This window comes from Pan paniscus, chromosome 10, assembly GCF_029289425.2.
Source record: "Pan paniscus chromosome 10, NHGRI_mPanPan1-v2.0_pri, whole genome shotgun sequence".
NCBI classification, from domain to species: domain Eukaryota; kingdom Metazoa; phylum Chordata; class Mammalia; order Primates; family Hominidae; genus Pan; species Pan paniscus.
Window position 1 is genome coordinate 130,458,081 of NC_073259.2, and position 25,852 is coordinate 130,483,932.

At 45.7% G+C, this 25,852-nt stretch overlaps 1 protein-coding gene across 7 annotated transcripts in view; it reads right to left on the reverse strand.

Annotated features, from left to right (window-relative positions):
- The window catches only part of CLIP1 (CAP-Gly domain containing linker protein 1), a 151,405-nt gene that overhangs the window by 95,651 nt on the left and 29,902 nt on the right, over positions 1-25,852 (reverse strand). For all 7 annotated transcript variants that reach the window (XM_063593747.1, XM_034934711.4, XM_057299548.2 and 4 more), the window contains 2 exons: positions 11,696-11,886; positions 8,725-9,281 (listed from right to left, as the gene is read on the reverse strand). In XM_063593747.1, the coding sequence (XP_063449817.1) occupies positions 8,725-9,281; positions 11,696-11,780 (642 nt within the window). In that variant the 5' untranslated portion in view covers positions 11,781-11,886. The remainder of the gene's footprint in view (positions 1-8,724; positions 9,282-11,695; positions 11,887-25,852) is intronic.

Here is a 25,852-nt window from a genome sequence, read left to right on the forward strand (position 1 = left end):
AATAAAATAAACATGGTTAGCTGGTATTTGCCAAATACAAATGTAAGCCTCACTTAAAACTTAATTGCCTGTGACATGAAAGAGCCAAAGCATGGTACTTTTTTTTTTTTGAGATGGAGTTTCGCTCTGTCGTCCAGGCTGGAGTGCAGTGGCATGATCTCAGCTCACTACAACCTCTGCCTCCCGGGTTCCAGAGATTTTCCTGCCTCAGCCTCCCAAGCAGCTGGGATTACAGGCATGCGCCACCACGCCCGGCTAATATTTTTGTATTTTTAGTAGAGACAGGGTTTCACCATGTTGGCCAGGCTAGTCTCAAACTCCTGACCTCAACTGATTCCACCCACCTTGACCTCCCAAAATGCTAGGATTACAGACGTGAGCCACCACGTCTGGCCACTTTTGATTACCTCAAGTAATATAATTACCTCCAGTGAAGGGCCAGTTCACCTTCCAGCAACTCTCCTACAGAGAAGGGTAAAATCTTCACTGGTCCTAAGTCGACCTCTGCTTGCCCTACTTTACTCTCTCCTTCATGGGTATAAAGTGACGACTGTATTCAAAACCCTCTGATTCTCTCCACACTATTTAATGAGCTCCTACTATGTGCCAGGCCCTGTCCTAAGTGTTGTGGATGTGACAGTGAATGAGACAGAAAGTTTCCGTGCTTTCATGGAGGTTAAATTCTGGTCAGGGAGAAATGGACAATAAGCAAGTAAAAAAATGAAAGATAATTTCAACTGGTGAAGAGTGCTATAAAAAAAATAAAACAGGGTAGTGTGACACTGCCATAGAAGGTGTCTTTAGTTGGGGTGGCCAAAGAAGGGATGCCTGAGCAGGTAACATTTGAGCCATGACTTAAGTGACCACGAGGCACCGGGCACAAAACATCCCAAGCAGAAGAAACAACAAATTCTAAAGTGGGAATGAGTCTGGGTGTTTAGAAACAGCAAAGGGGGCCGGGCATGGTGGCTCACACCTGTAATTCCAGCACTTTGGGAGGCCAAGGCAGACTGATCATTTGAGGACAGGAATTCGAGACCAGCCTGGGCAACATGGCAAAACCCTGCCTCTACTAAAAATACAAAAATTAGCCAGCTGTGGTGGCTCATGCCTGTAGTCCCAGCTACTCAGGAGCCTGGGGCGTGACAATTGCTTGAGCCCTGTAGGCAGAGGGTGCAATGAGCCGAAATGGCGCTGCTGCACTTCAGCCTGGGCAACAGAGCAAAACCTATCTCAAAAAAAAAAAAAAAAAAAGAAGAAGAAGAAAGAAAAGAAACAGCAAAGGGGCCAGTGTAGCTGAAGCAGAGTGAGAAAGGGGGGTGAGAAGGACAAGAGGTCGGGAGGGTGGGCAGGGTCCAGAGAACAAGGGGCACTGCAAGTCCAAGGAAGGAGTTTCGATTTTTATTTTAATGCCATGAGGAGCCCCTTTAGATCACGATGTGTTGGTCTTCGTTGGTGCCATATCTACAACACCTGGAACAACTTCCGGTGCATAGCAGATGCTCAGGATATTTTCTGAATGAATTGCAGAGCATTAAACACAGTCTTTATAATGCCATCATATTTTCTCTAGGCTAAATAAACAGTCCCAGTTACTTTATTCCTTTTATGATATCATTTTGAGTCTCCCAATCTCTAACAGGTGATATTAAATAAATCCCCTTAAAAAGAAATGTGACAAGAGCAGATGACATATAACAGATACCCTCTTATAAGTCTAACTCCCTAGAACTAACAGGTAAACAAAAGATGCGCAATTATGAATAGACACTTTGGCTAAAAGATGATGCTTTACTTGACTTGCACTTTATGTCTCGGAACTACTTAATCTCCGCTTCTGAAAGGCATCTGAGCTTCCACAGGATCCAGCACCCCAAGAATATCAAGACACAGGAAAGGGTAATGCATGCCTGTAATCCCAGCTACATGGAAGGCTGGGACAAGAGAATCGCCTGAACCTGGGAGGCGGAGGTTGCAGTGAGCCGAGATCATGCCACTGCCCTCCAGCCTGGGCAACAGAGCAGGGGGTTGATAAAATGCAGAATATTTACTCACCAGAAGCAGTCTTTTATATGGCACCCACTTGACCAAAATACTAGCAAAGTTTGCTTTTTAAATCTACAAAAGATCATAAGCTACCGAGTGTCTGAGGCTCAAGATATTTTTGTGATTATGCTTAGAGAATTCACAGGGACAGGCCGGGCGCGGTGGCTCACGCCTGTAATCCCAGCACTTTGGGAGGCCGAGACGGGCGGATCACGAGGTCAGGAAATCGAGACCATCTTGGCTAACACGGTGAAACCCCGTTTCTACTAAAATTACAAAAAATTAGCCGGGCGTGTTGGCGGGCGCCTGTAGTCCCAGCTACTTGGGAGGCTGAGGCAGGAGAATGGCGTGAACCCGGGAGGCGGAGCTTGCAGTGAGCCGAGATCGCGCCACTGCACTCCAACCTGGGAGACACAGCGAGACTCCGTCTCAAAAAAAAAAAAAAAAAAAAAAAGAGAATTCACAGGGACAATAAAGTTGTTAAAAGTTAGGAGATGTGATCCAGTAATAAGACAACACTGGCACTCAGTACTCAGGCCTGTGTGGCCAAACCTCCCTCTCCCCAAGTCCCAAAGCAGTGGCATGGGCTCCTCAACACAGAAAAGCTCCAAACTCCCAAGCCCAAAGAGCCTATACAAAGTTCTCAAGTCTAGACAGACACCAAATTTGGCACCTTTGGGGTTAAGATATTGGCTCAGGTTTAGAAAAAGAAACCACTGCCCAATTACTGAGCACCATAGAAAACGCTCCAAACATTGTGAAAATCAAAGCCAACGTTGCAGGCAGACCGGGCACTACTAAAAAGAGTTTAGGCAAAGGAACAGCATCACCAAATTGACATTTTAATTGATCTCTCTGTAATTGTGCAAAGAATAAAGGTGAGGAGAGACAAGGCAAGTGGCATGGACGGCGCCATGCAAGTCCAGGTAAAGATGATGATGGCCTGACCCGAAGCAGTCAGGGCACAGGGCACAGGACACAGGCGAGGAGGATGGACAGCGAGACCAGAGGCATGGGATCTGACAGGCAGGTGGACGGTTTCCTGTGTTTCCAAGCCTCAAAAGGAAAACTGGGGAACCCTCTCAAAACTGAAAGCAAGGAGCAGGAAGAGCACTGACAACGATGACCTGCTAAAATGTGACCCCACTGAGTCTGCTGTGTGCAAACAGGAAAAAGCTACTTAACGCAGCTTCTCTGCAGCAGCATGAGGGGCCCTGTATTTCCCTCCTGGACAACCCTAAAAGGTTACACTAGGTGAAGTTTAGAACTGGGAAACTGAAAAATGAAAAAAAAAAACTTGGCCGGGCGCAGTGGCTCACGCCTGTAATCCCAGAACTTTGGGAGGCCAAGGTGGGCGGATCACTTGAGGTCAGGAGTTCGAGACCATACTGGCCAACATGGTGAAACCCCGTCTCTATGAAAAAAAAAAAAAAATACAGGCTGGGTGTGGTGGCTCACACCTGTAATCCCAATGCTTTGGGAGGCCAAGGCGAGCAGATCACCTGAGGTCAGGAGTTCGAGACCAGCCTGACCAACATGGAAAAACCCTGTCTCTACTAAAAATACAAAATTAGCCAGGCGTGGTGGCACATCCAGATAATCCCAGCTACTCAGGAGGCTGAGACAGGAGAATCACTTGAACCCAGGAGGCGCAGGTTGCAGTGAGATTGCGCCATTGCACTCCAGCCTGGGCAACAAGAGTGAAACCTGATCTAAAAAAAAAAAAAAAAAAAATTAGTCGGGTGTGGTGGTGGGTGCCTGTAATCCCAGCTACGCTACTTGGGAAGCTGAGGCAAGAGAACTGTTGAACTCGCAGGGCAGAGGATGCAGTGAACTGAGATCATGCCACTGCACTCCAGCAGGGCAAAAGAGCGAGATTCCATCTTGATTTAAAAAAAAAAAAAAAAACTAAAATCAGAAAAAAAAATTATTCAAATCTGCAGCAAACCTCATCGCAAAGGAATTAAGCTAAGTAAAATCCATTGTGTTAGAAAAGATCTCAAGATTCAGCCAAAAGGGGCTTTTAACTAAATGTGACTATCTGCTGTCTTCTCAGTTGTGGACCATACAAAACAGCAAATCCTGCCACTAACTACTCCATCAGCAATCTAGGCAAATGGATTTCAGGTAAAGAACAACTTCCCCAGAGCATAAACTCCCACCCAAAAAGAGCCCAAGAATTCCCCAAGTAGACAATGAAGAAACACTCAATGTAAATGCAAGGTCACAACCAGGCTCATAGGTTTGAGGTTCTAAGTCACCGATAAGAGGATTGAGAAAAATAGAAAAAATCAAATTATCAGGTGCAGCGTATACTGCTTGGAAGATGGGTGCGCCAAAATCTCACAAAACACCACCAAAGAACTCACTCACGTAAGCAAACACCACTGGTTCCCCAATAACCTACGGTAATAAAAAAAAATTTAATTAAAAAAGTTAATAAGGGCCGGGCGTGGTGGCTCACGCCTGTAATCGCAGCACTTTGGGAGGCAGAGGCAGGTGGATTGCCGGAGTTCAAGACTAGCTTGGGCAACATGACAAAACCCCATCTCTACTAAAAATACAAAGAATTAGCCAGGTGTGGTGGCGCACGTCTGTAGTCCCAGCCACTCCATAGGCTGAGGCATGAGAATCGCTTGAACCCGGGAGGCAGAGGTTGCAGTAAGCCAAGATTGCGCCACTGCACTCCAGCCTAGAGGGACAGAGTGAGACTCTGTCTCAAAAAAAAAAAAAAAAAAAAAGTTAATATGGTAAATGAATCTAAAAAAAGAGCTTTAATTAACTTAATAAACAAGGTGAAAAATAGCACCAGTAAGACTAAAAAAAAAAAAAAACTTACCAGGAAGGACATACTTGTATGCTGTTTGTGGAAACAAAAATAAAGGCTTTTTGGATTGCAATTTGGCAATATCTATTAACAATTTTATTTATACCCCTTGACTCAAATTTCATTTCTAGGGGAAAAACGGGTGCAATCTAAATGTGTATGATTAAATTAGGTATAGTAATCCAAATAGTATAATATGAAACAGCAGCTTACTGTTTTAAATTAAGACCTGTATTTGCTTCCATACAAATGCCCCAAATCTACAGTCTACAATCTACAAAAGCATATTATGAAAATGGCTTATATATAATAAGACCTCACTATGTGTGTGTTTCACTTCTACATGTTATAGACAAACCTCACAAAAATAATGTTCAGCAAATGAAGACAGACACAAAAAAAGCACATACTGGATAAATTATAGTTATTTAAGGTTCAAACACAAGCAAAACAAATCTTGTAAATATTTTTTTTAATTCTCAGGAAGATATTTTTCCCCTTTCACAGTATCAAAGACCTGTATAACAAGTGTTGAGCTCGTGCCTGTAATCCTAGCACTTTGGGAGGCCAAGGAGAGCGGATCACGAGGTCAGGAGTTTGAGAACAGCCTGGCCAATATAGTGAAACCCTGTCTCTATTAAAAATACAAAAATTAGGCTGGGCGTGGTAGCTCACGCCTGTAACCCCAACACTTTGGGAGGCGGAGGCAGGTAGATCACAAGGTCAGGAGATCGAGACCATCCTGGCTAACACAGTGAAACCCCGTCTCTACTAAAAATACAAAAAAAAAAAAAAAAAAAAAATAGCGGCCGCGCGCAGTGGCTCACACCTGTAATCCCAGCACTTTGGGAGGCTGAGGCAGGCAGATCACGAGGTCAAGAGATCGAGACCATCCTGGCTAACATGGTGAAACCCCGTCTCTACTAAAAATACAAAAAAAAAAAAAAAAAAAATTAGCAGCCAGGCGCGGTGGCTCACGCCTGTAATCCCAGCCCTTTGGGAGGCCGAGGTGGGTGGATCACGAGGTCAGGGGTTTGAGACTAGCCTGACCAACATGGTGAAACCCTGTCCCTACTAAAAATACAAAAATTAGCTGGGCATGGTGGTGGGCGCCTGTAATCCCAGCTACTCAGGAGGCTGAGGCAGGAGAACTGCTTGAACCCAGGAGGCGGAGGTTACAGTGAGCCAAGACCGCGCCACTGCACTCTAGCCTGGGCAACAGAGCGAGACTCTGTCTCCAAAAATAAAAAAAAAGAGTGTTGAGAACAAGAAAATTCTACTCTAAGATTCTTAGTGTAAGGGCCCTGGGGAGTAGCTCACAGAAAGATAAAGCTTGTCAGTTCAAATCTAAAAAGCTGACAACTCCTCATATATGGTCATGAGCTAAAAATTCAGCACAGAACATGCAGTCCAAGGCATGGAGACAACCACGTTGAAACACAACAGCTGGGCGTCAAATTGTCCAAGAACCTGACATCACATCCTAGAAATATCAAATATAGTCTAAATGCAGCACTGTAGCCTTGCTTATGGAGGTCAGGTAACAAAGTTGTTAAATATCTCACTGAGGTCCCAAAGGCAAAGCAGGGACTTAGCTTGTCTTCTTAGCACTATGCTACGCTGCCCCTCTTTAAAAAAAAAATCACTAAATTCTGAGGTTCTAGAATGTAGAGCATGTAGACCTTACACCTTGTGTTTCTGCTTATTAGTCAAACAGTAGCTACTGTACATTTCCTTCCTCTTCCTAAATCTAAACCTTATCATTTGAAAGGCCCTGAAATTCTTTTTTTTTTTTCTTTGACACAGAGTCTCACTCTGTTGCCCAGGCTAGAGTGCAGTGGCGCAAACTCAGCTCACTGCAACCTCCCCATCCTGGGTTCAACCAATTCTCCTGCCTCAGCTTCCCAAGTAGCTGGGATTACAGGTTTGTGCCACTGAGCTCAGCTAATTTTTGTATTTTTAGTAGAGACGGGGTTTCACCATGTTGACCAGGCTGGTCTTGAACTCCTGACCTTAGGTGATATGCCTGCCTTGGCCTCCAAAACTGCTGGTATTATAGGCATGAGCCACTGCACCTGGCCTTGGCCCAGAAATTCTTGAGTAACATCCTCTGATGCCTTGAGTTTTCCAAGCCATTTAAGGTAGCAGAATCTTATACATACCCACATAATTTCACTAAACCAAAAATTAAAAATCAGAAGGGGAAAAAAAATCCAATTTTTATAAACACATCTAAGTTCACTTCTGAGCTTATTTTGTCAATAAAGTTACTTTTTTTTTTTTTTTTGAAACAGGGTCTTGCTGGAGTGCCATGACATAATCATAGTTCCCTGCAGCTTCCATCTCCCAGGCTCAGCCTCCTGAGTAGCTGGGACTACAGGCGTGTGACCCCATGTCCGGCTTATTTTAATTTTGTTTTAGATGGAGTCTTGCTTTGTTGCCCAGGCTGGAGTGTAGTGGCGCGATCTTGGCTCACTGCAACCTCCACCTCCTGAGTTTAAGTGATTCTCCTGCCTAAACCTCCGAGTAGCTTGGATTACAGGTGCCTGCCACCACACGTGGCTAATTTTTGTATTTTTAGTAGAGACGGGGTGTCGCCATGTTGGCCAGGCTGGTCTTGAACCCCTGACCTCAAGTGATCCACCCGCTCAGCCTCCCAAACTACTGGGATTACAGGAATGAGCCACCCCGCCCGGCCAATTATTTTATTTTTTATAGAGACAGGGTCTCACTTTGTTGCCCAGGTTCAAGTGATCCTCCCACCTTGGCCTCCCAAAATGCTGGGATTACAGGCGTGAGCCACCGTACCTAGCCACGGTTACCTTACTATTTACAAGTTCCTTGTTAGTATGGTGGTGAGTGTTTCTGCCTGTCATGTGGAGACTGGAGTTTGAGTCCCCAACAGGGAGCCATATAATATTAAGAAAAAAAAATTTTTTTTTCTTTGAGACAGAGTCTCGCTCTGTCTCCTAGGCTGGAGCGCGGTGGCGCAATCTCGGCTCACTGCAACCTCCGCCTCCTGGGTTCAGGCCATTCTCTTGCCTCAGCCTCCTGAGTAGCTGGGACTACAGGCGCATGCCACCATGCCTGGCTAATTTTTTTTGTATTTTTTTAGTAGAGACGAGGTTTCACCGCATTAGCCAGGATGGTCTTGATCTCCTGACCTCGTGATCCACCCACCTGGGACTCCCAAAGTGCTGGGATTACAGGCATGAGCCACGGCACCCAGCCAAGAAAATTTTTAATAATAAAAGTAAATATTTAGAAATTATAAACTCAATATTCTTTTAGCTAAACTGCTAGATACAACTAGAATAGTTCACTGCTCTTTCTAGACACAAACTGCACAGCCAGTTTCTAATCTGTTGCATAGTTACCCATAAACTGAACTGATTAATTTCTCTATAAAAGAGTGGTCATCCCTCCAGAACAGACTCTGAGCCAAGGAGTATCCTATGTGTGTATTTCTGGCTTTTTTTTTTTTTTTTTTTGAGACAGAGTCTCACTCTCACCCAGGCTGGAGTGTAGTGGCGCAATCTCGGCTCACTGCAACCTCCACCTCCCAGGTTCAAGCAATTCTCTGCCTCAGCCTTCTGAGTAGCTGGGATTACAGGCGCCCCCCACCAATCCCAGCTAATTTTTTTGTATTTTTAGTAGAGACAGGGTTTCACCATATTGGCCAGGCTGGTCTTGAACTCCTGACCTCGTGATCCACCCGCCTCCGCCTCCCAAAGTGCTGGGATTATAGGTGTGAGCCACCGCGCCCAGCCCTGATGTGTGTGTATTTCAACCACTCACTGGTGTTTATATCTCAGTTCAACGAAATGACCTCAGAATGTTTCTCTACTCACCAATACTCTGTCTCCGATTTTGAGCTCTCTTTCTCCTTTCTTGATTGAGCCAGCCTCTGAAAGGTTGGAGATAGATTCACTGGCAGTTTTTGTAAGGTTGCTGATCGGAGGCGTAGCTGAAGGTTCCTTCGCTGCTGGCTGTGATGGTTTCTGAGGGATGTTTGAGGGGGTGGTGGGGGAGGAAGACACCATGCACAGCGGTGAAGTAGCTCGGGAGGCGGGCGTCGTCTGCAGGCCATTAGCTTCATCTTCTGCTTGCACCTTCCTTGTTAACTTTGAAGGTCGGGTAAATATGCCCTTTAAAGGTTCACACTGGAAATACCGAACTCCTGCCACCGAACCATCGTTCTTGCCTATGGGTTCATCTAAAACGATTCCAGCCCACTGGCCTGGCGCAAACTGGGTTTCTCCAAGAAACTGGATAAATCCAGGCTTATTTCCATTCACCCAAACTCGCTCCCCAACTCGAAAGTCATCCACAAATTCCTCCTGAGTCTCAGATGATGGCGTGCTTGATGCTTTTTCACTGGATATGGTTTTTTCTACTGGAGCTACAACTGAAAACGAAAGATCAGAAGAGATTCGATTTAATTTTCAAGCAGACAACCTCTAACTTAAAGAAAAACTAGAGAAAGCCAACAGCCCACAGGAGTAGCCTACAACTCTTAGAAAGGTGTTTTAAAGTGTGGTTTTTTGTTCTTTTGAGACAGTCTCGCTCTGTCGCCCAGGCTAGAATGCAGTGGTGTGATCTCGGCTCACTGCAACCTCCACCTCCCGGGTACAAGTGATTCTCCTCCTTCAGCCTCCTGAGTAGCTAGGATTACAGATGTGCACCACCATATCTGGCTAATTTTTGTATTAGCCAGCCTCACCACGTTGGCCAGGCTGGTCTCAAAACTCCTGACCTCAGGTGAACCTCCCGCCTCAGCCTCCCAAAGTGTTAGCATTACAGGCATGAGCCACTGTGCCTCACCAAAGTGTTTTTGTTTGTTTTGTGCTGTTTTGTTTTAAACAAGGAAGCCAAGAATAACTGATCCTTCACTACCATCTTCAATGCTGCTAAACTCCGCAAACTGGTAGTTGAGGTTTATTCCTTTATTTGCAAATAAGATTAGAAAAAATCAAAGTAAGAAAAAAATAAAATCAGTCCTTTTTCCAGGCCTATATTCATAATTGGTCTGATTTCATTATTTGCTACACCCGCCACCCTGCACATCATGAGCAAATATCCATTCACATTCACTAAATAGCACTACTCCACAATTGAGTAGTCAATCGAAGCTGATAAAAACTAGGACTATTCCAGGCACAGTGGCTCACGCCTGTAATCCCACTTCTTTGAGAGGCTGAGGTGGGCGGATCATTTGAGGTCTGTAGTTTGAGACCAGCCCAGTCAACATGATGAAACCCCATTCCTACTAAAAAATATAGGGCCGGGTGCGGTGGCTCACACCTGTAATCCCAGCACTTTGGGAGGCCGAGGCGGGCAGATCACCTGAGGTTGGGAGTTTGAGACCAGCCTGACCAATGTGGAGAAACCCCATCTCTACTAAAAATACAAAATTAGCTGGGCATGGTGGAGCGCGCCTGTAGTCCCAGCTACTCGGGAGGCTGAGGCAGGAGAATCACTTGCACCTGGGAGGCAGAGGTTGCAGTGAGCCGAAATCATGTCACTGCACTCTTGCCTGGGCAACAAGAGCGAAACTCCGTCTCAAAAAACAAAACAAAACCAAAAAAAAACAAAAATTAGCCAGGCATAGTGGTGGGTGCCATTAATCCCAGCTACTCTGGAGGCTGAGGCAGGAGAATCACTTGAACCTGGGAGGTGGAGGTTGCAGTGAGCTGAGATTGAGCCACTGCATTCCAGCCTTGATAACAGAACAATACAGCATCTCAAAAAAAAAAACAAAACAAAACAAAACAAAACAAAAACCAGGCCTGGCATGGTGGCTCATGCCTGTAATCCCAGCACTTTGGGAAGCCAAGGCAGGCAGATAACCTGAGGTCAGGAGTTCAAGACCAGCCTGGGCAACATGGTGAAACCCCATCTCTACTAAAAATACAAAATTTAGCCAGACGTGGTGGAGCGCGCCTGTAATCCCAGCTACTTGGGACGGTGAGAGCCATGATAGTACCACTGCCCTCCAGCCTGGGCGACAGAGTGAAACCTTGTCTCAAAAACAAAGAAACAAACAAAAAACCCTACAAAAATTCATTAAGCTCTCCACATATAAAATTTTATGTCTTTCAATTAAAAATTCTTTCAGGCCAGGCATGGTGGCTCACACCTATAATCCAGCACTTTGGGAGGCTGTGGTAGGCAGATAACTTGAGGTCAGGAGTTCAAGACCAGCCTGGCCAACATGGTGAAACCCCATCTCCACTAAAAATACAAAAATTAGCTGGGTATGGTGGCATGTGTCTGTAATCCCAGCTACTGGGGAGGCTGAGGCAGGAGAATTGCTTGAACCCCGGAGGTGGAGGTTGCAGTGAGCCGAGGTTGTGCCACTGCACTACAGCCTGGGGAATAGAGCAAGACTCCATCTTAAAAAAAAAAAAAAAAAAGGCAAGGCACAGTGGCTCACGCCTGTAATCTCAGCACTTTGGGAGGCCGAGGTGGGCGGATCACGAGGTCAGGAGTTCAAGACCAGCCTGGCCAATATGGTGAAACCCCATCTCTACTAATAATACAAAAATTAGCTGAGCATGGTAGTATGCGCCTATATTCCCAGCTACTTGGGAGGCTGAGGCAGGAGAATCGCTTGAACCCAGGAGGCGGTGCCTGCAGTGAGCCAAGATTGCGCCACTGCACTCCAGCCTGGGTGACAGAGTTAGATTCCATCTCAAAAAAAAAAAAAAAATCTTTCAAATATTTTCAAGAATATGAACAGATATAAAATAATGTTTTAAAATTAAAAAGCAAATTGAAGTCTCCATATAGGATAAGGAAAGGAAAAGCATAAAGTATTACCAGCCGTAGGTGTCTTCAGAGCTGTGCTTCCAGGCTTCAGGATCTTGGTGGGGGCCTTAAGCCCACTTGGCTTTAGCATACTCATTTTCTTTGTATGTCAGAGCTGTTTCTCCTTTGCCTGTTGCCACTATCTTTCCCCAACCATTGATACAACTGTGGGTTCTATAGTGAAGTCAGTCTCTGGATTAAATCTGCAAAGAGAAAGAAATAAAAAGATTTTATAATCTACAGGAGCAAGTAGGAACAACAGGTAGCTTTCATAGACTAAAGCTTTCATTTGACAATAATCCATCTCCAGGCTGAACCTAGGAACCTAGAAGACTCTGGTTATTAAACACATGAAAATGCTGCTGAAATGGATTTAAAGGCAATTTACTATCCTCAAGACAAGCAGTTAGCCAGGTGCCATGACCCACTCCTCACACCTGTAATCCCAGCACTTTGGGAGGCTAAGATAGGAGGACTGTTTGAGGCCAGGAGTTCGAGACCAGCCTGATCAATATAGCAAGACCCTGTCTCTACAAAAATAAAAATAAAAATAAATTAGCCATGAGGCTGAGGGGGAAGGATTTCATGAGCCCAGGAGTTTGAGGCTGCAGTGAGCCATGATCACACCACTGTACTCCAGCCTGGGTGACAGAGCAAGACCCCAACTCAAAACAAACAAACAAAAAACACAAAAACAAAAATAAGCAGTTAAGACAAACAAAGTGTTTGCTTTGTTTTATATATCTAATGTTCTTAGCTCAGTACAGTTCCTAAAACCCACACAAACCATAAAAGAGGGTTCAGAAAAATCTACACCAAACAATGCAGGGAGAAAAAGGAAGCTTTCAGTTTTTTACTTTCATTTCTATATTGCTGAAGTTTTACTACAACAAGCCTGTATTAGCTATATTTTTTAAATCCACAGAATTATGCAATTTACAATATAAAACTATATATATGTTAAACTACAGGAAGATTAAAACTATGTAAGAAAAAGCCCTACCTGGGAAGTGATGAGGGAAAATTACCTTGTTTCTATCTAGAAAAAAACAATATACTGCTGGTTTACTCAAGACCAGATATGAATCTATGACTTTTGGACTAAGGTAAAATAGTATCCTGTCATATTCTCTTCACCTCCATAGAAAGTGAATGGAAATTACCTTGGGGTTTTGGAATATAGGGAAATATTTTCAGACATAATACCTAAAAACAGAACCATTCAAAGAGAAAAATGCTGCCATTTAATGACTCTGTCAAATGACAATGTTCTGCATTTTTCTCTGCGAGCAGAGCTTGGATGATGAAGCACAGACCTCACTTTCTCATCTTGTCTCCCTCACAGCCAACGCCAGCCACCGGCAAAGAATCTGGCCAGGGATACAAAGGTACATGCAGCCCGCTCCAGCGGATGGAACAGTGCCCTCCCCCAAAGACATGTCCCCCAGCACCTGTGAAAGTGATCTTATTTGGAAAAAGCATCTTTGCAGATATAATTAAGAATCTTGAGATAAGATCATCCTGGATTACCTTGGTAGGCCCAAAACCCAATGAAAAGCATCCCTATAAGAAGAAGTGACCAGGTGCAGTGGCTCACGCCTGTAATCCCAACACTTTGGGACGCCAAGGTGGACGGATCACTTGAGGTCAGGAGTCCAAGGCCAGTCTGGTGAACCTGGTGCAACCTCGTCTCTCCTAAAAATACAAAAATTATGGCCGGGCGTGGTGGCTCACGCCTGTAATCCCAGCACTTTGAGAGGCCGAGGCAGGCAGATCACCTGAGGTCGGGGGTTCGAGACCAGCCTGACCAACATGGAGAAACCCTGTCTCTACTAAAAATATAAAATTAGCCGGGCATGGTGGTGCATGCCTATAATCCCAGCTACTCGGGAGGCTGCAGCAGGAGAACTGCTTGAACCCGGGAGGCAGAGGTTGCAGTGAGCCCAGGTTGTGCCATTGCACTCCCGCCTGGGCAACGAGAGCAAAACTCTGTCTCAAAAAAAAAAAAAAAAATTAGCCAGGTGTTGTGGCGCGTGCCTCCTGTAGTCCCAGTTACTTGGAAGGCTGAGGCACGAGAATCCCTTGATCCCAGAAGATGAAGGTTGTAGTGAGCCTAGGCAGCTGAGTGAGACACCACCTCGAAAAAGAAAAAAAAAGATGAGAACACATAGAAAGAAGGCCACGTGAAAACAGAGGCAGAGGTCGGGCATGGTGGTACACGCCTGTAATCCCAGGTACTCAGGTGGCAGGAGAATTGGCTGAACCCAGGAGGCAGAGGCTGCAGTGAGCCAAGATCGTGCACTGCACTCCACCCTAGGTGACAGAGTGAGACTATGTCTCAATAAATAAATAAATAAATAAATAAATAAATAAGTGTGGTTTGGGAGAAGATTCTGAAGGACAGAGTAAGAACTGGCATTTACCTGAAGACAGAAGTCACTATCCTGATTATGAATATAAAATTCCCAAGCTCCTCACCGCCATTACCACCATCACCACTGCCATCAGTGATGAGGGAAAGAGATCAGGGTGGGAGTCCCTACGCTAAGGCTGTAGTTCTGATTCACAGTCAGGTTTGAAACCACCTGCTTTACTGTCAGACTCTCACCACACAGCTTGCAAGTTTCAAGCAGAGTTATTTGTTCCTGCTGCTGCCTCAGACAGATAGAAGGGATTGGCCAAGTCTCCTCTAGACTCAGCCAACAAAGACCATGTCTACGTCCATAAAATTTGAGAAGGATGCAAACAGGCTAAGTGTAGAAATTCCCTAGGGCCTTCCCTACTCTTCACCCTGGGCCAACCTCATAGAGTGACAAGGGCCAGGTAGAACTGACAGAGAACAGACGGAGCAGGCACTGTGGTTCTGGAAAACCTTTTACGGTGACAAAATGAAAGAACAAGATGCTCCTTAAATTATTTCACTTGCGCACAACAGGGAGCTGTTGGGCTCATGTCAAGCACTCCCTAAAGAGGAATTTTGAAAACGGCCACAAGACCTAACAAGGGAACTTTCAAATCTTGCAGCTCAGTATCATAAACTCACAAAAATCTGACCATCTTCAAGCCTCCGCCTAAAACACAGAAGCATGCGGTTATTACAAACCAAAGACTAATCATAAGCTCTGTCTAGGGCTCTGTTGTCCAATCCTCATGCCTCTGGTTGTCGGTCCATCTGTGTTCCTTGAATCCTAACGCGGAGAACTGTGACCAAGGTTTAATGAAGGAGAAAAATCTAGTCTGTCTCAATAAAAGAATTAGCAGCAACAACGCCAGTGTTGATTTTTTAAATCTTCCAATTTATAATTTCTTTTTCATGCATTATTAATGACTGGCATGTCAGGCTTGCTTCAAAAAAACAAAAGATCAAAGTCTTTGTCATGGTACCCACAACATGCAGTGACCAAGAGGCAACATCTCTGTATAATGTTTCAAGGTCAGTGAATGTCACATTGAAACTAATCAATTCCAAAAAATGTGCAAAAGAAAAAAAAAAAAAGACACTGTTGCCTCACTAATAAGCTGAGCATATTTGAATTTTTGACACTTGTGCTCAATGAATCAGGAGATTTGGACCTAAAATAAGACAAACTACCCTTCTCCCCAACTCTCCCAACATGCAAGGACCATAACACATAGAACATTATAATTCAGAAATAATTTTTATGTGAATTACTATCCCATTTGAGCATTACAATACTATGAATTAGCCACTATTATTACCTCTTTTTTACAAATGAAGAAATGCTGCAGAAATTAAGAAATTAACAGATGTGTTTCCTCACTTGTTCATCACCTGTCTCCTAAGGTCATTCGGCTCAGTGGCAGAGATGCGAACACAGGTATTGTGATTCCAAAGTTCATCTCTTTTCACTAAATTTAATATTAAAACTTAGGAGATAGCACTCATCAAGATGAAAAACATCAGTTCTGCTACTACGAGAATGACCTACATATGTATGGCATCAAGAGCTCACATAGCACAAATATAAAACTGCCTGTGTATCAAGTTTTAGCTGTGAAGGCAGGTGTGCAATTACCATTAGTCCAATCAGGAATAAAGAGAATGACAATCTACAAGATTAAGTGACGTTTCCAAGGTCAAAGAAGTGGTGGCACTCGAGGGCCGGGCGCAGTGGCTCATACCTATAATCCCAGCACTTTGGGAGGCTGAGGTGGGCGGATCACCTGAGGTCAGGAGTTCAAAACCAGCCTGGCCAACATGGTGAAACCCTGCCTCTACTAAAAATAAAAAATTAGCCAGGCATGGTGGCGGGCGCTTGTAATCCCAGCTACTCAGGAGGCTGAGGTGGGAGAATCGCTTGAACCCAGGAGGCGGAGGTTACAGTGGGCCGAGATCGCGCCACTGCACTCCGGCCTGGGTGACAGAGCAAGACTCTATCTCAAAAAATAAAAATAAAAAATAAGGCGAAAACATTCTCTCCAGTTTCTTTTTTTTTCTCTTCTAACACATTTCTGTTCAGGCACAGGCACGAAGAAGATACCTAAATTCAACCATAATCAAAATTTGCCAGTTAAGTTAAAACTGGAAGGGAAACAAGTAAGTTGATGGTAATTTTTTTTTTGAGACAGAGTCTCGCTCTGTCGCCAGCCTGGAGTGCAGTGGCGCAATCTCAGCTCTCTGCGACCTCTGCCTCCCAGGTTCAAGTGATTCTCCTGCCTCAGACTCCTGAGTAGCTGGGACTACAGGTGCCCATCACCACACCCAGCTAAATTTTGTATTTTTAGTAGAGACGGGGTTTCACCATATTGGCCAGGATGGTCTCAATCTCTTGACCTTGTGATCCACTCGCCTTGGCCTCCTAAAGTGTTAGGGTTACAGGCGTGAGCCACCGCACACGGCCGATGGTAATTTTTAAAGGGTGTTTGAAAAGTGTCACTAAAATGGGACAGGACATCTGAGATGGGTAAAAAGGGACGTGAAGGCAAAGTAGCGCTGACAGTGAAAAGGAGTGACGGCAACAGATGAAGGGCTGCTGCAGCGACGACACTGGATGCTCAGATGTGCATGCAAATCTCCCCAGGATCTTGTGAAACTGCAGCTTCAGCTTTCTTACACTCCCAGGGGGTATTAATGCTGCCATTTTGAGGACCCTCCACCTCTATGAATAGCAAGGGGTCAAAGGATAGGAGGTGGTGGTTAGAGTGAGAAGTTTCATCCCTTTGACCACAGGATGGAACTCAGAGGCCTGAGTATTGAAAGGACTGCTGGTAGGACTGCCCATGTCTATATTTGGAGGAGGAGGTGTTGACAGTAAGAAGGAAGGGAAAGTGAAAAGGAATGAAAGGAAGAGAATGAAGTCAGTGGGTGTCAGCTGCAGGAGGGGTAACAGGTGGCAGCGCTTGAAAGGATCTTCAATGTTTGAAGGATGGAGAAATAGTAACATTATCAGCAGGAAACAACATGGTCAGCTATCCCATGTACCTTCCCCTGAGGAGCCCCCTTCAGAGGGGTGAAGAGCAGTATCTTCAGAGTCCATCCAAGTTTTAGCATAACAAGGAGGGAAACAGAATGCAGAGAAGAGGCTGGTGATAGACAAGTTTCATGATCACAACTTGAATTGCAGAGGTCAAGAGTTTAAAGAGTTTGGGATGGAAAGAAATCAAGAATTGGGCTCGGCCAGGAGCATTGGTTCACACCTGTAATCCCAGCACTTTTGGAGGCCAAGGCGGGCGGTTCACCTGAGGTCAGGAGTTCGAGACCAGCCTGGCCAACATGGCAAAACCCCATCTCTACTAAAAATACAAAAATTAGCCGGATGTGGTGTTGCACGCCTGTAATCCCAGTTACTTGGGAGGCTGAGTTAGGAGAACCGCTTGAACCCAGGAGACAGAGGTTGCAGTGAGCCGAGATCACACCACTGCACTCCAGCCTGGGCAAGTGCAAGACTCCATCTCAAAAAAAGAAAAGAAAAAAAGAAAATACATCAAAATGAAGAAATGTTAACTATGTGTTGCCAAACTAAAAAGAAGTGTAGTCCAAAAAGTCTAGAAAAAGGAAGCTATGAAGAAAACGTCTATTGACTAATGGGAAAAGGTTCTCTTGAAAAGAGACAGTGAGTCCGTGGAGCAGGTACACCATTGTTATGGAAAAGGTTTGTCAGGATCACAAAGCTGGATAAAAATAGGCATTTGGATAGTCAAGTCAGTGTTCCAAAATTCTATGCTCAGATTACAGTTTAGATTTTCAACAGTGACCAAAGAGAATAGTGTCTTTTTGGCATTTCTCTGATTATAAATACACGGTTATTTTTTATAAACTACAATCTCTCAATTTGTGTCATTCAAGAATCTAATCTCTGAGTAAACGACTTTTTTAAAAAATGAGATTCTGGCTGGCACAGTGGTTCACATCTGTAATCCCAAGACTTTGAGAAGCCGAGGCAGGAGGATCGTTTAAGCCAAAGAGTTTGAGACCAGCCCTGGGCAATATGTCTCAAAAAAAAAAAAAAAAAGAGAGAGAGAGATTCTGAGCTTACAAAGCTGATGGTAAGATCATCCTGCCAATCGTGACTTGGTTTTTTTAAGATAGGGTCTTGCCCTGTTGCTCAAGCTGGAGTGCAGTAGCACGATCACAGTTCACTGCAGCCTCTAACTCCCAAGCTCAAGTGATTCTCCCACCTTCGCCTCCCATGTATCTAGTACTACAGGTACATGCCACCACACCCAGCTAATTTTTAAATATGTTTGTAGAGATGGGGTTTCTCCACATTGCCCAGAATGGTCTTGAACTCCTGGGCCCAAGGGATCCTCCCACCTCAGCCTCCCAAAGCACTGGGATTACAGGCGTGCACCACCGTGCCCAGCCTCTGACTTTCATTACTATAATACAGTGGTTCTCAAAGTGTGGTCGGTGCACTCCTAGGGAACCTTTGAGACCCTTTTAGAGAATCAAAACTATTTTCATAATAATACTAAGACATCATTTGCCTTTTTCACTATGTTGACACTTGCACTGATGGTACAAAAGCAATGGTGGATAAGAACTGTACATGCTGTTTCAAGGCAATGGAACCAAACTGCACTATTCTTTTCTGTATTTTACATCACAAGTGCTTGTGGAGGCGGGGGGAGGACTACTGTCACTTAAGAGTGTGATGAAGCATTTCATAAAGGAGATAAATAATTTTGTTAAATTTCAACCCTTGAATACATGCCTTTTCATTTATATCTATATATAGAGAGAGAGAGAGACAGATTTTTTTTTTTTTTTTTTTTAGAAACAAGGTCTTGCTCTGACACCCAGACAGGAGTGCAGTGGCACGATCACAGCTCATTGTAGCCTCAACCTCCTGGACTCAAGCCATCCTCCCGAGAAGCTGAGACTACAGGCACACACCACCATGCTTGGCCAAATTTTTATTTTTTTGTAGAAGTGCGGTCTGCTATGTTGCCCAGGCTGGACTGGAACTCCTGGGCTCAAGCGATCCTCCTGCTTCAGTCTCCCAACGTGCTGGGATTAAAGGCGTGAACCACTGCACCTGGCCTATTATTATTTCTAATGAATTAATATTTTTAAATATTCTCAAGTTTTAATTTCTAATATGGTAAATATTAACAGCTATAACATACATAAACAAAAGCTCTTTAGAGATCTCATTCGTTTTTAAGAATGTCAGAGGGCTGGGTGTGGTGACCCAGTTCAAACTTGTGTTATTCAAGAGTCAACTATTCTCCCTCTCCCTCGTCTCCCTCTCCCGTCTCCCCAGGGTCTCCCTCTCCCTCTCTCTCCATGGTCTCCCTCTGATGCCCAGCCGAAGCTAGACTGTACTGCCGCCATCTCGGCTCACTGCAGCCTCCCTGCCTGATTCTCCTGCCTCAGCCTGCCGAGTGCCTGCGATTGCAGGCACGCGCCGCCACGCCTGACTGGTTTTCGTATTTTTTTGGTGGAGACGGGGTTTCACTGTGTTGACCGGACTGGTCTCCAGCTCCTAGCCGGGGGTGATCTGCCAGCCTTGGCCTCCTGAGGTGCCGGGATTGTGGACGGAGTCTGGTTCACTCAGTGCTCAATGTTGCCCAGGCTGGAGTGTAGTGGCGTGATCTCGGCTCGCTGCAGCCTCCACCTCCCAGCCGCCTGCCTTGGCCTCCCAAAGGGCCGAGATTGCAGCCTCTGCCCGGCCGACACCCCGTCTGGGAGGTGAGGAGCGTCTCTGCCTGGCCGCCCATCATCTGGGATGTGAGCCAGTCTGGGAAGTGAGGAGCGCCTCTTCCCAGCTGCCATCCCGTCTAGGAAGTGAGGAGCGTCTCTGCCCGGCCGCCCATCGTCTGAGATGTGGGGAGCGTCTCTGCCCGGCCGCCCATCGTCTGAGATGTGGGGAGCGCCTCTGCCCTGCCGCCCCGTCTGGGATGTGAGGGGCGCCTCTGCCCGGCCGCGACCCTGTCTGGGAGGTGAGGAGCATCTCTGCCTGGCCGCCCTGTCTGAGAAGTGAGGAGCCCCTCCACCCGGCAGCCGCCCCGTCTGAGAAGTGAGGAGCCCCTCCGCCCGGCAGCCGCCCCATCTGGGAAGTGAGGAGCGTCTCCGCCCGGCAGCCGCCCTGTCCGGGAGGTGGGGGGTGCCTCTGCCCGGCCGCCCCTTCTGGGAAGTGAGGAGCCCCTCTGCCCGGCCGCCACCCGTCTGGGAGGTGTACCCAACAGCTCACTGAGAACGGGCCATGATGATGATGGCGGTTTTGTCGAATAGAAAAGGGGAAAATGTGGGGAAAAGATAGAGAAATCGGATTGTTGCTGTGTCTGTGTAGAAAGAAGTAGACATGGGAGACTCCATTTTGTTCTGTACTAAGAAAAATTCTTCTGCCTTGGGATGCTGTTGATCTATGACCTTACCCCCAACCCGGTGCTCTCTGAAACATGTGCTGTGTCCACTCAGGGCTAAATGGATTAAGGGCGGTGCAAGATGTGCTTTGTTACACAGATGCTTGAAGGCAGCATGCTCCTTAAGAGTCATCACCACTCCCTAATCTCAAGTACCCAGGGACACAAACACTGCGGAAGGCCAGGCCGCAGGGTCCTCTGCCTAGGAAAACCAGAGACCTTTGTTCACTTGTTTATGTGCTGACTTTCCCTCCACTATTGTCCTATGGCCCTGCCAAATCCCCCTCTGCGAGAAACACCCAAGAATGATCAATAAAAAATAAAAAAAAATTAAAAAAAAAAAGTCAACTATACATAAAACATGCATTTCTATAAAGCAGTCATCAGAAGCACTGGTTCTACAGCAGAGGTTCTCAAAATGTACAGAATCGGCATCACATGAAAGTTTGTTAGAAATGCAAATCCCAAACCTACTGAAACAAACTCTGAGGGTAGGCCAGCTTTTTTTTTTTTTTTTTTTTTGAGATGGAGTCTCACTCTGCTGCCCAGGCTGGAGCACAGTGGCACGATCTCGGCTCACTGCAAGCTCCGCCTCCCAGGTTCAGGCCATTCTCCTGCCTCAGCCTCCCAAGTAGCTGGGACTACAGGCACCTGCAACCACACCCGGCTAATTTTTTGTATTTTTAGTAGAGACGGGGTTTCACCGTGTTAGCCAGGATGGTCTCCATCTCCTGACCTCATGATCTGCCTGCCTCCGCCTCCTAAAGTGCTGGGATTACAGGCGTGAGCCACCGCCCGGCCAACTATCTGTATTTTAACAAGTCTTCAGGCTATTTGGATGCTGAAGTTTATTATTGTTGCTGTTGTTTCAGAGACAAGGTCTTGTTTTATCACCCAGATTAGAGTGCAGTGACACAATCGTAGCTCACCGCACCCTTCGAATTCTGGGCTCAAGTGATTCACAAACTCCAACCTCCTGAGTAGCTGGGACTACAGGCGTGTGCGACCAAGTCCAGGTAATTGTTTTTTATTTCTTTTTTGTAGAGACTGGGTCTCACTGTGCTGCCCAGGCTGGTTTTAAACTCCTAGGCTCAAGTAATCCTACTGCCTTGGCCTCCCAAAGTGCTGGGGTCATAGGCACGAACCACTGCACCCAGCCCAGATGCTAAAGTTTGAGAACCACTGCTAAGTTATTCATCAAGAAGTAATCTGAGGTTCAACTTCTCAATGATATGGACATGAATCACCTACACGACTGACTTCCCCAACACCTCTACAGCAGCTTCCCCTCCTCCATGTTTTCAAGGCTAGGGGTCCCCTTTGCTTAGAATGTCCTTTCCAAGTCTTGTGGTCTTCAGCTGCTGAAACTTGGCTCAAGGGCAAACTCAGGCATTCATCTGCCCCACAAAACTTACTCCAGTCCTTGCAGTGAAAATCTGTTCATCCTTCCGCTACCCATGGCAAGTCTGTGCCCCTGCAATAGCCCCTTGCACACTTGGCCACGTGTGTAGCTCACAGATTCCACCATACTAGAAATCTCTCAAGGGAAGAAACTATATTTTAGTCACCTTTATGTTTTACCCAGCACTTTATAAACAATGCTTACTAAATAAAATGAATGAGAAAAATAGTCTGAAGTATTTAAATGACTCTACAAACCAGCTGGGGTATATCCAATACCAAACCAAAATTACAGCTGGTGCTTGCTACAGATGACACAAAACTATATGACAGATATCTAAGCCCAAAGAATTTATAAAGGGCCGGGTGCGGTGGCTCACGCCTGTAATCCCAGCACTTTGGGAGGCCAAAGTGGGCGGATCACTTGAGGTTAGGTGTTCGAGACCAACCTGGCCAACATGGCGAAACCCCGTCTCTACTAAACATACAAAAATTAGCCGGGCGTGGTGGTGCATGCCTGTAGTCCCAGCTACTTAGGAGGCTGAGGCATGAGAATTGCTTAAACCCAGAAGGCAGAGGTTGCAGAGAGTCGAGATCGCACCACTGCATTCCAGCCAGGACAGCAGAATGAGATCCTGTCTCAAAAAAAAGAAAAAAAAAAAAAAAGAATTTATAATGTAGTTGGGGAGTGATACAGTTTGGATATCTGTCTCCTGCTAAATCTCATGTTGAACTGTCAACACCAGTGCTGGAGGGGGTGCCCGGTGGGAGGTGTTTGGGTCATGGGGGCGGATCCCTCATGGCTAGGTGCTGTCTTTGTGACAGTGAGTTCTTGCAGGGTGGGTCATTTAAAAGTGTGTGGCACTTCCTCTCCCTCACTCTCTTTCTCGCTTCTGCAACAGGCGCCATGTGACGCACCTGTTCCCCCTTTGCCTTCCACCATGATTAGAAGCTTCCTGAGGCCTCCCCAGAAACAGATGCTGCTATGCTTCCTCTCCAGGCTGCACAACTGTGAGCCAATTCAATCTCTTTTCTAATAAATTACACAGTCTCAGATATATATATACACACACACATATATACACACACACACATATATACACATATATATACACACACATATATATACGTATATATATATACATATATATATGTATATATATATTTTTTTAAACGGAGTCTCGCTCTACACCCAGGCTGGAGTGCAATGGCACGATCTCGGCTCACTGCAACCTCCACCTCCTAGGTTCAAGCGATTCTCCTATCTCAGCCTCTCCAGTAGCTGGGACTACAGGCATGCGCCACCACGCCTGGCTAATTTTTGCATTTTTAGTAGAGGTGGAGTTTGGACATGTTGGCTAGTCTGGTCTGGAACTCCTGGCCTCAAGTGATCCGCCCACCTCGGCCTCCCAAAGTGTTGGGATTACAGGTGTGAGCCACTGCACCTGGCATCATTTGCTTTTAAAAGTCATGTAATCTTGCTTTCCAAACTACAATGTGACAAAATATACCTACACATTAACCCCCAGAATCCACTGTTGAAACCATTGACTGACACCACGGTTAGACCATTTTTTTTTCAAGTCAAGAACCATTTGTATAATGTTTATCTCTCTTCTGCCGGATGAGGTATGAAAAAAAAAGAAGAATAAAATGTTTATCTCTAGAACTTAAGTCACTTCCAAAGAGTCAAAAACAGCTACTGCTTTGCTTGTACTCCCTCGAATATGAGAAGCAGGGAGATGTACTTCAAAGCCCCAACTACGTACCAGGGAGTAGGGCTCCATGAACAGATTGCTCAGCCATACAGTCACTTCTCTTCCTGCTCATTAAAAAGTTTACACTTGCGGCTGGGCGTGGTGGCTCACACTTGTAATCCCAACACTTTGGGAGGCCGGGACGGGCAGATCACTTGAGGTTGGCAGTTTGAGACCATCCTGGCCAACGTGGCGAAACCCCATCTCTACTAAAAATACAAAAATTAGCCAGATGTGGTGGCGGGCACCTGTAATCCCAGCTACTTAGGAGGCTGAGGCAGGAGGAATGCTTGAATCCAGGAGGCAGGGTTTGCAGTGAGCTGAGACCATGTCACTGCACTCCAGCCTGGGTGACAAAGCGAGACTCCGTCTAACAAAAAGAAGAACAAGGCCAGGTGCAGTGGCTCACGCCTGTAATCCCAGCACTTTGGGAGGCTGAGGCAGGTGGATCACCTGAGGTCAGGAGTTCAAGATCAGCCTGGCCAACATGGTGACACCCCATCTCTACTAAAAATACAAAAATTAGCTGGGCATGGTGGCGGGTGCCTGTAATCCCAGCTACTCGGGAGGCTGAGGCAGGAGACTCGCTTGAACCCAGGAGGCGGAGGGTGCAGTGAGCTGAGATGGCGCCATCGCACTCCAGCCTGGGGCACAGAAGCGAGACTTCATCTCAAAAAAATAAAAATAAAATAAAATAATAAGAAGAACTTCATGTCAGCTTTAGGACATGAAAAATAAATGACATTTGGGATGTCAAATTTAGTATTCCTGAAAGTAGGACTGTTCTTCCTCCCAACAACACAAAAATGTGTTCTACCCTCCATGAAGTAAAGATTTAGTATCTAGTGCGTCATAGCCTCAATGCCTGGAAAACACCAGCACCTGGGGGATGTTTCAAATAGTTGGAACACCATTTGAATGCACCACCACCAGTCCATACAAGAATCACAAATGTTAGTTGTATTACTAATTCTAAGAATCCAAGCTCCTCATTTTCCTCTCAGATATCACTTCTTATCACTACACATTATTTGAACAGTAAATTACATAAAAATCTGTCTTCCAAGCCAGGCACAGTGGTTCACATCTGTAATCCTAGCACGTTAGGGGGCTGAGGTGAGAGGATTGCTTAAGTCCAGGAGTTTGAGACCAGCCTGGGCAACACAGTGAGACCCCCATCTCTACAAAAAAATACAAATTAACTGCGTGTGGTGGATCACGCCTATAGAGCGAGCTACTCAGGAGGCCGAGGCAGGAGAACAGCTTGAGCCCATGAGGCCAAGACTGCAGTGAGCTATGATTACACGACTGCACTCCAGCCTGGGCGATAGAACGAGCCCCATCTCTAAAAACAAAACAAAAGAAAGAAGGAAATCTGAGGTTGGGTATACATACAGTTCAAGACTATAGCCTTCTCAAAACATAAAAATATGCTTTCTGTATTTATTCCTTTTAATAAGCAATCCCCTATAACCTGCCTCATTAAGGTAAGAATATTCAAAATATCCACATAAGGAAAAAATTGACTTGTGGTAGAAGAGAGTGAGTGAGTTACCAGGATCTCGAACGAAAACAAAACAGGGCCCCAGCAATGAATCCCAAAGCTTGGTGGTGAAGTTAGTGCTGTACAACACTTCACGCAAAGCACAGAGGGCGGTCACTGTTCCAGGAGCCCCAGAAAACCACCATGGCAAGCCGGCTCGAGAATCACTCCACTCTAATGCCCTCTACCACTCAGACCACATCTCAGTAACTACCCTTCTGTGAAAGAGATCTTGCAAGGTGAATGTGAATTCAAAGGTTAAAGATTCACTTCTATTCTCCCTAATAAGAATACATACTAAAAGCACAAAAATTGTTTTTCGGTTTTTTTTTGAGACAGGGTTTCATTCCTGTTGCCCAGGCTGGAGTGCAGTGGCCCACTCTCAGTTCACTACAATTTCCACCTCCCAGGCTCAAGCAATCCTCCTGCCTCAGCCTCCCGAGTAACTGGGACTACAGGCACACACCACCACCCCCGGCTAATTTTTGTATTTTTAGTAGAGACAGGGTTTTGCTATGTTGGCCAGGCTGGTCTTGAACTCCTGACCTCAAGTGATCCACCCACCTCAGCCTCCCAAAGTGCTGGGATTACAGGTGTGAACCACCACACCCAGCCAGAAATGTTTTTAATAATGAAACT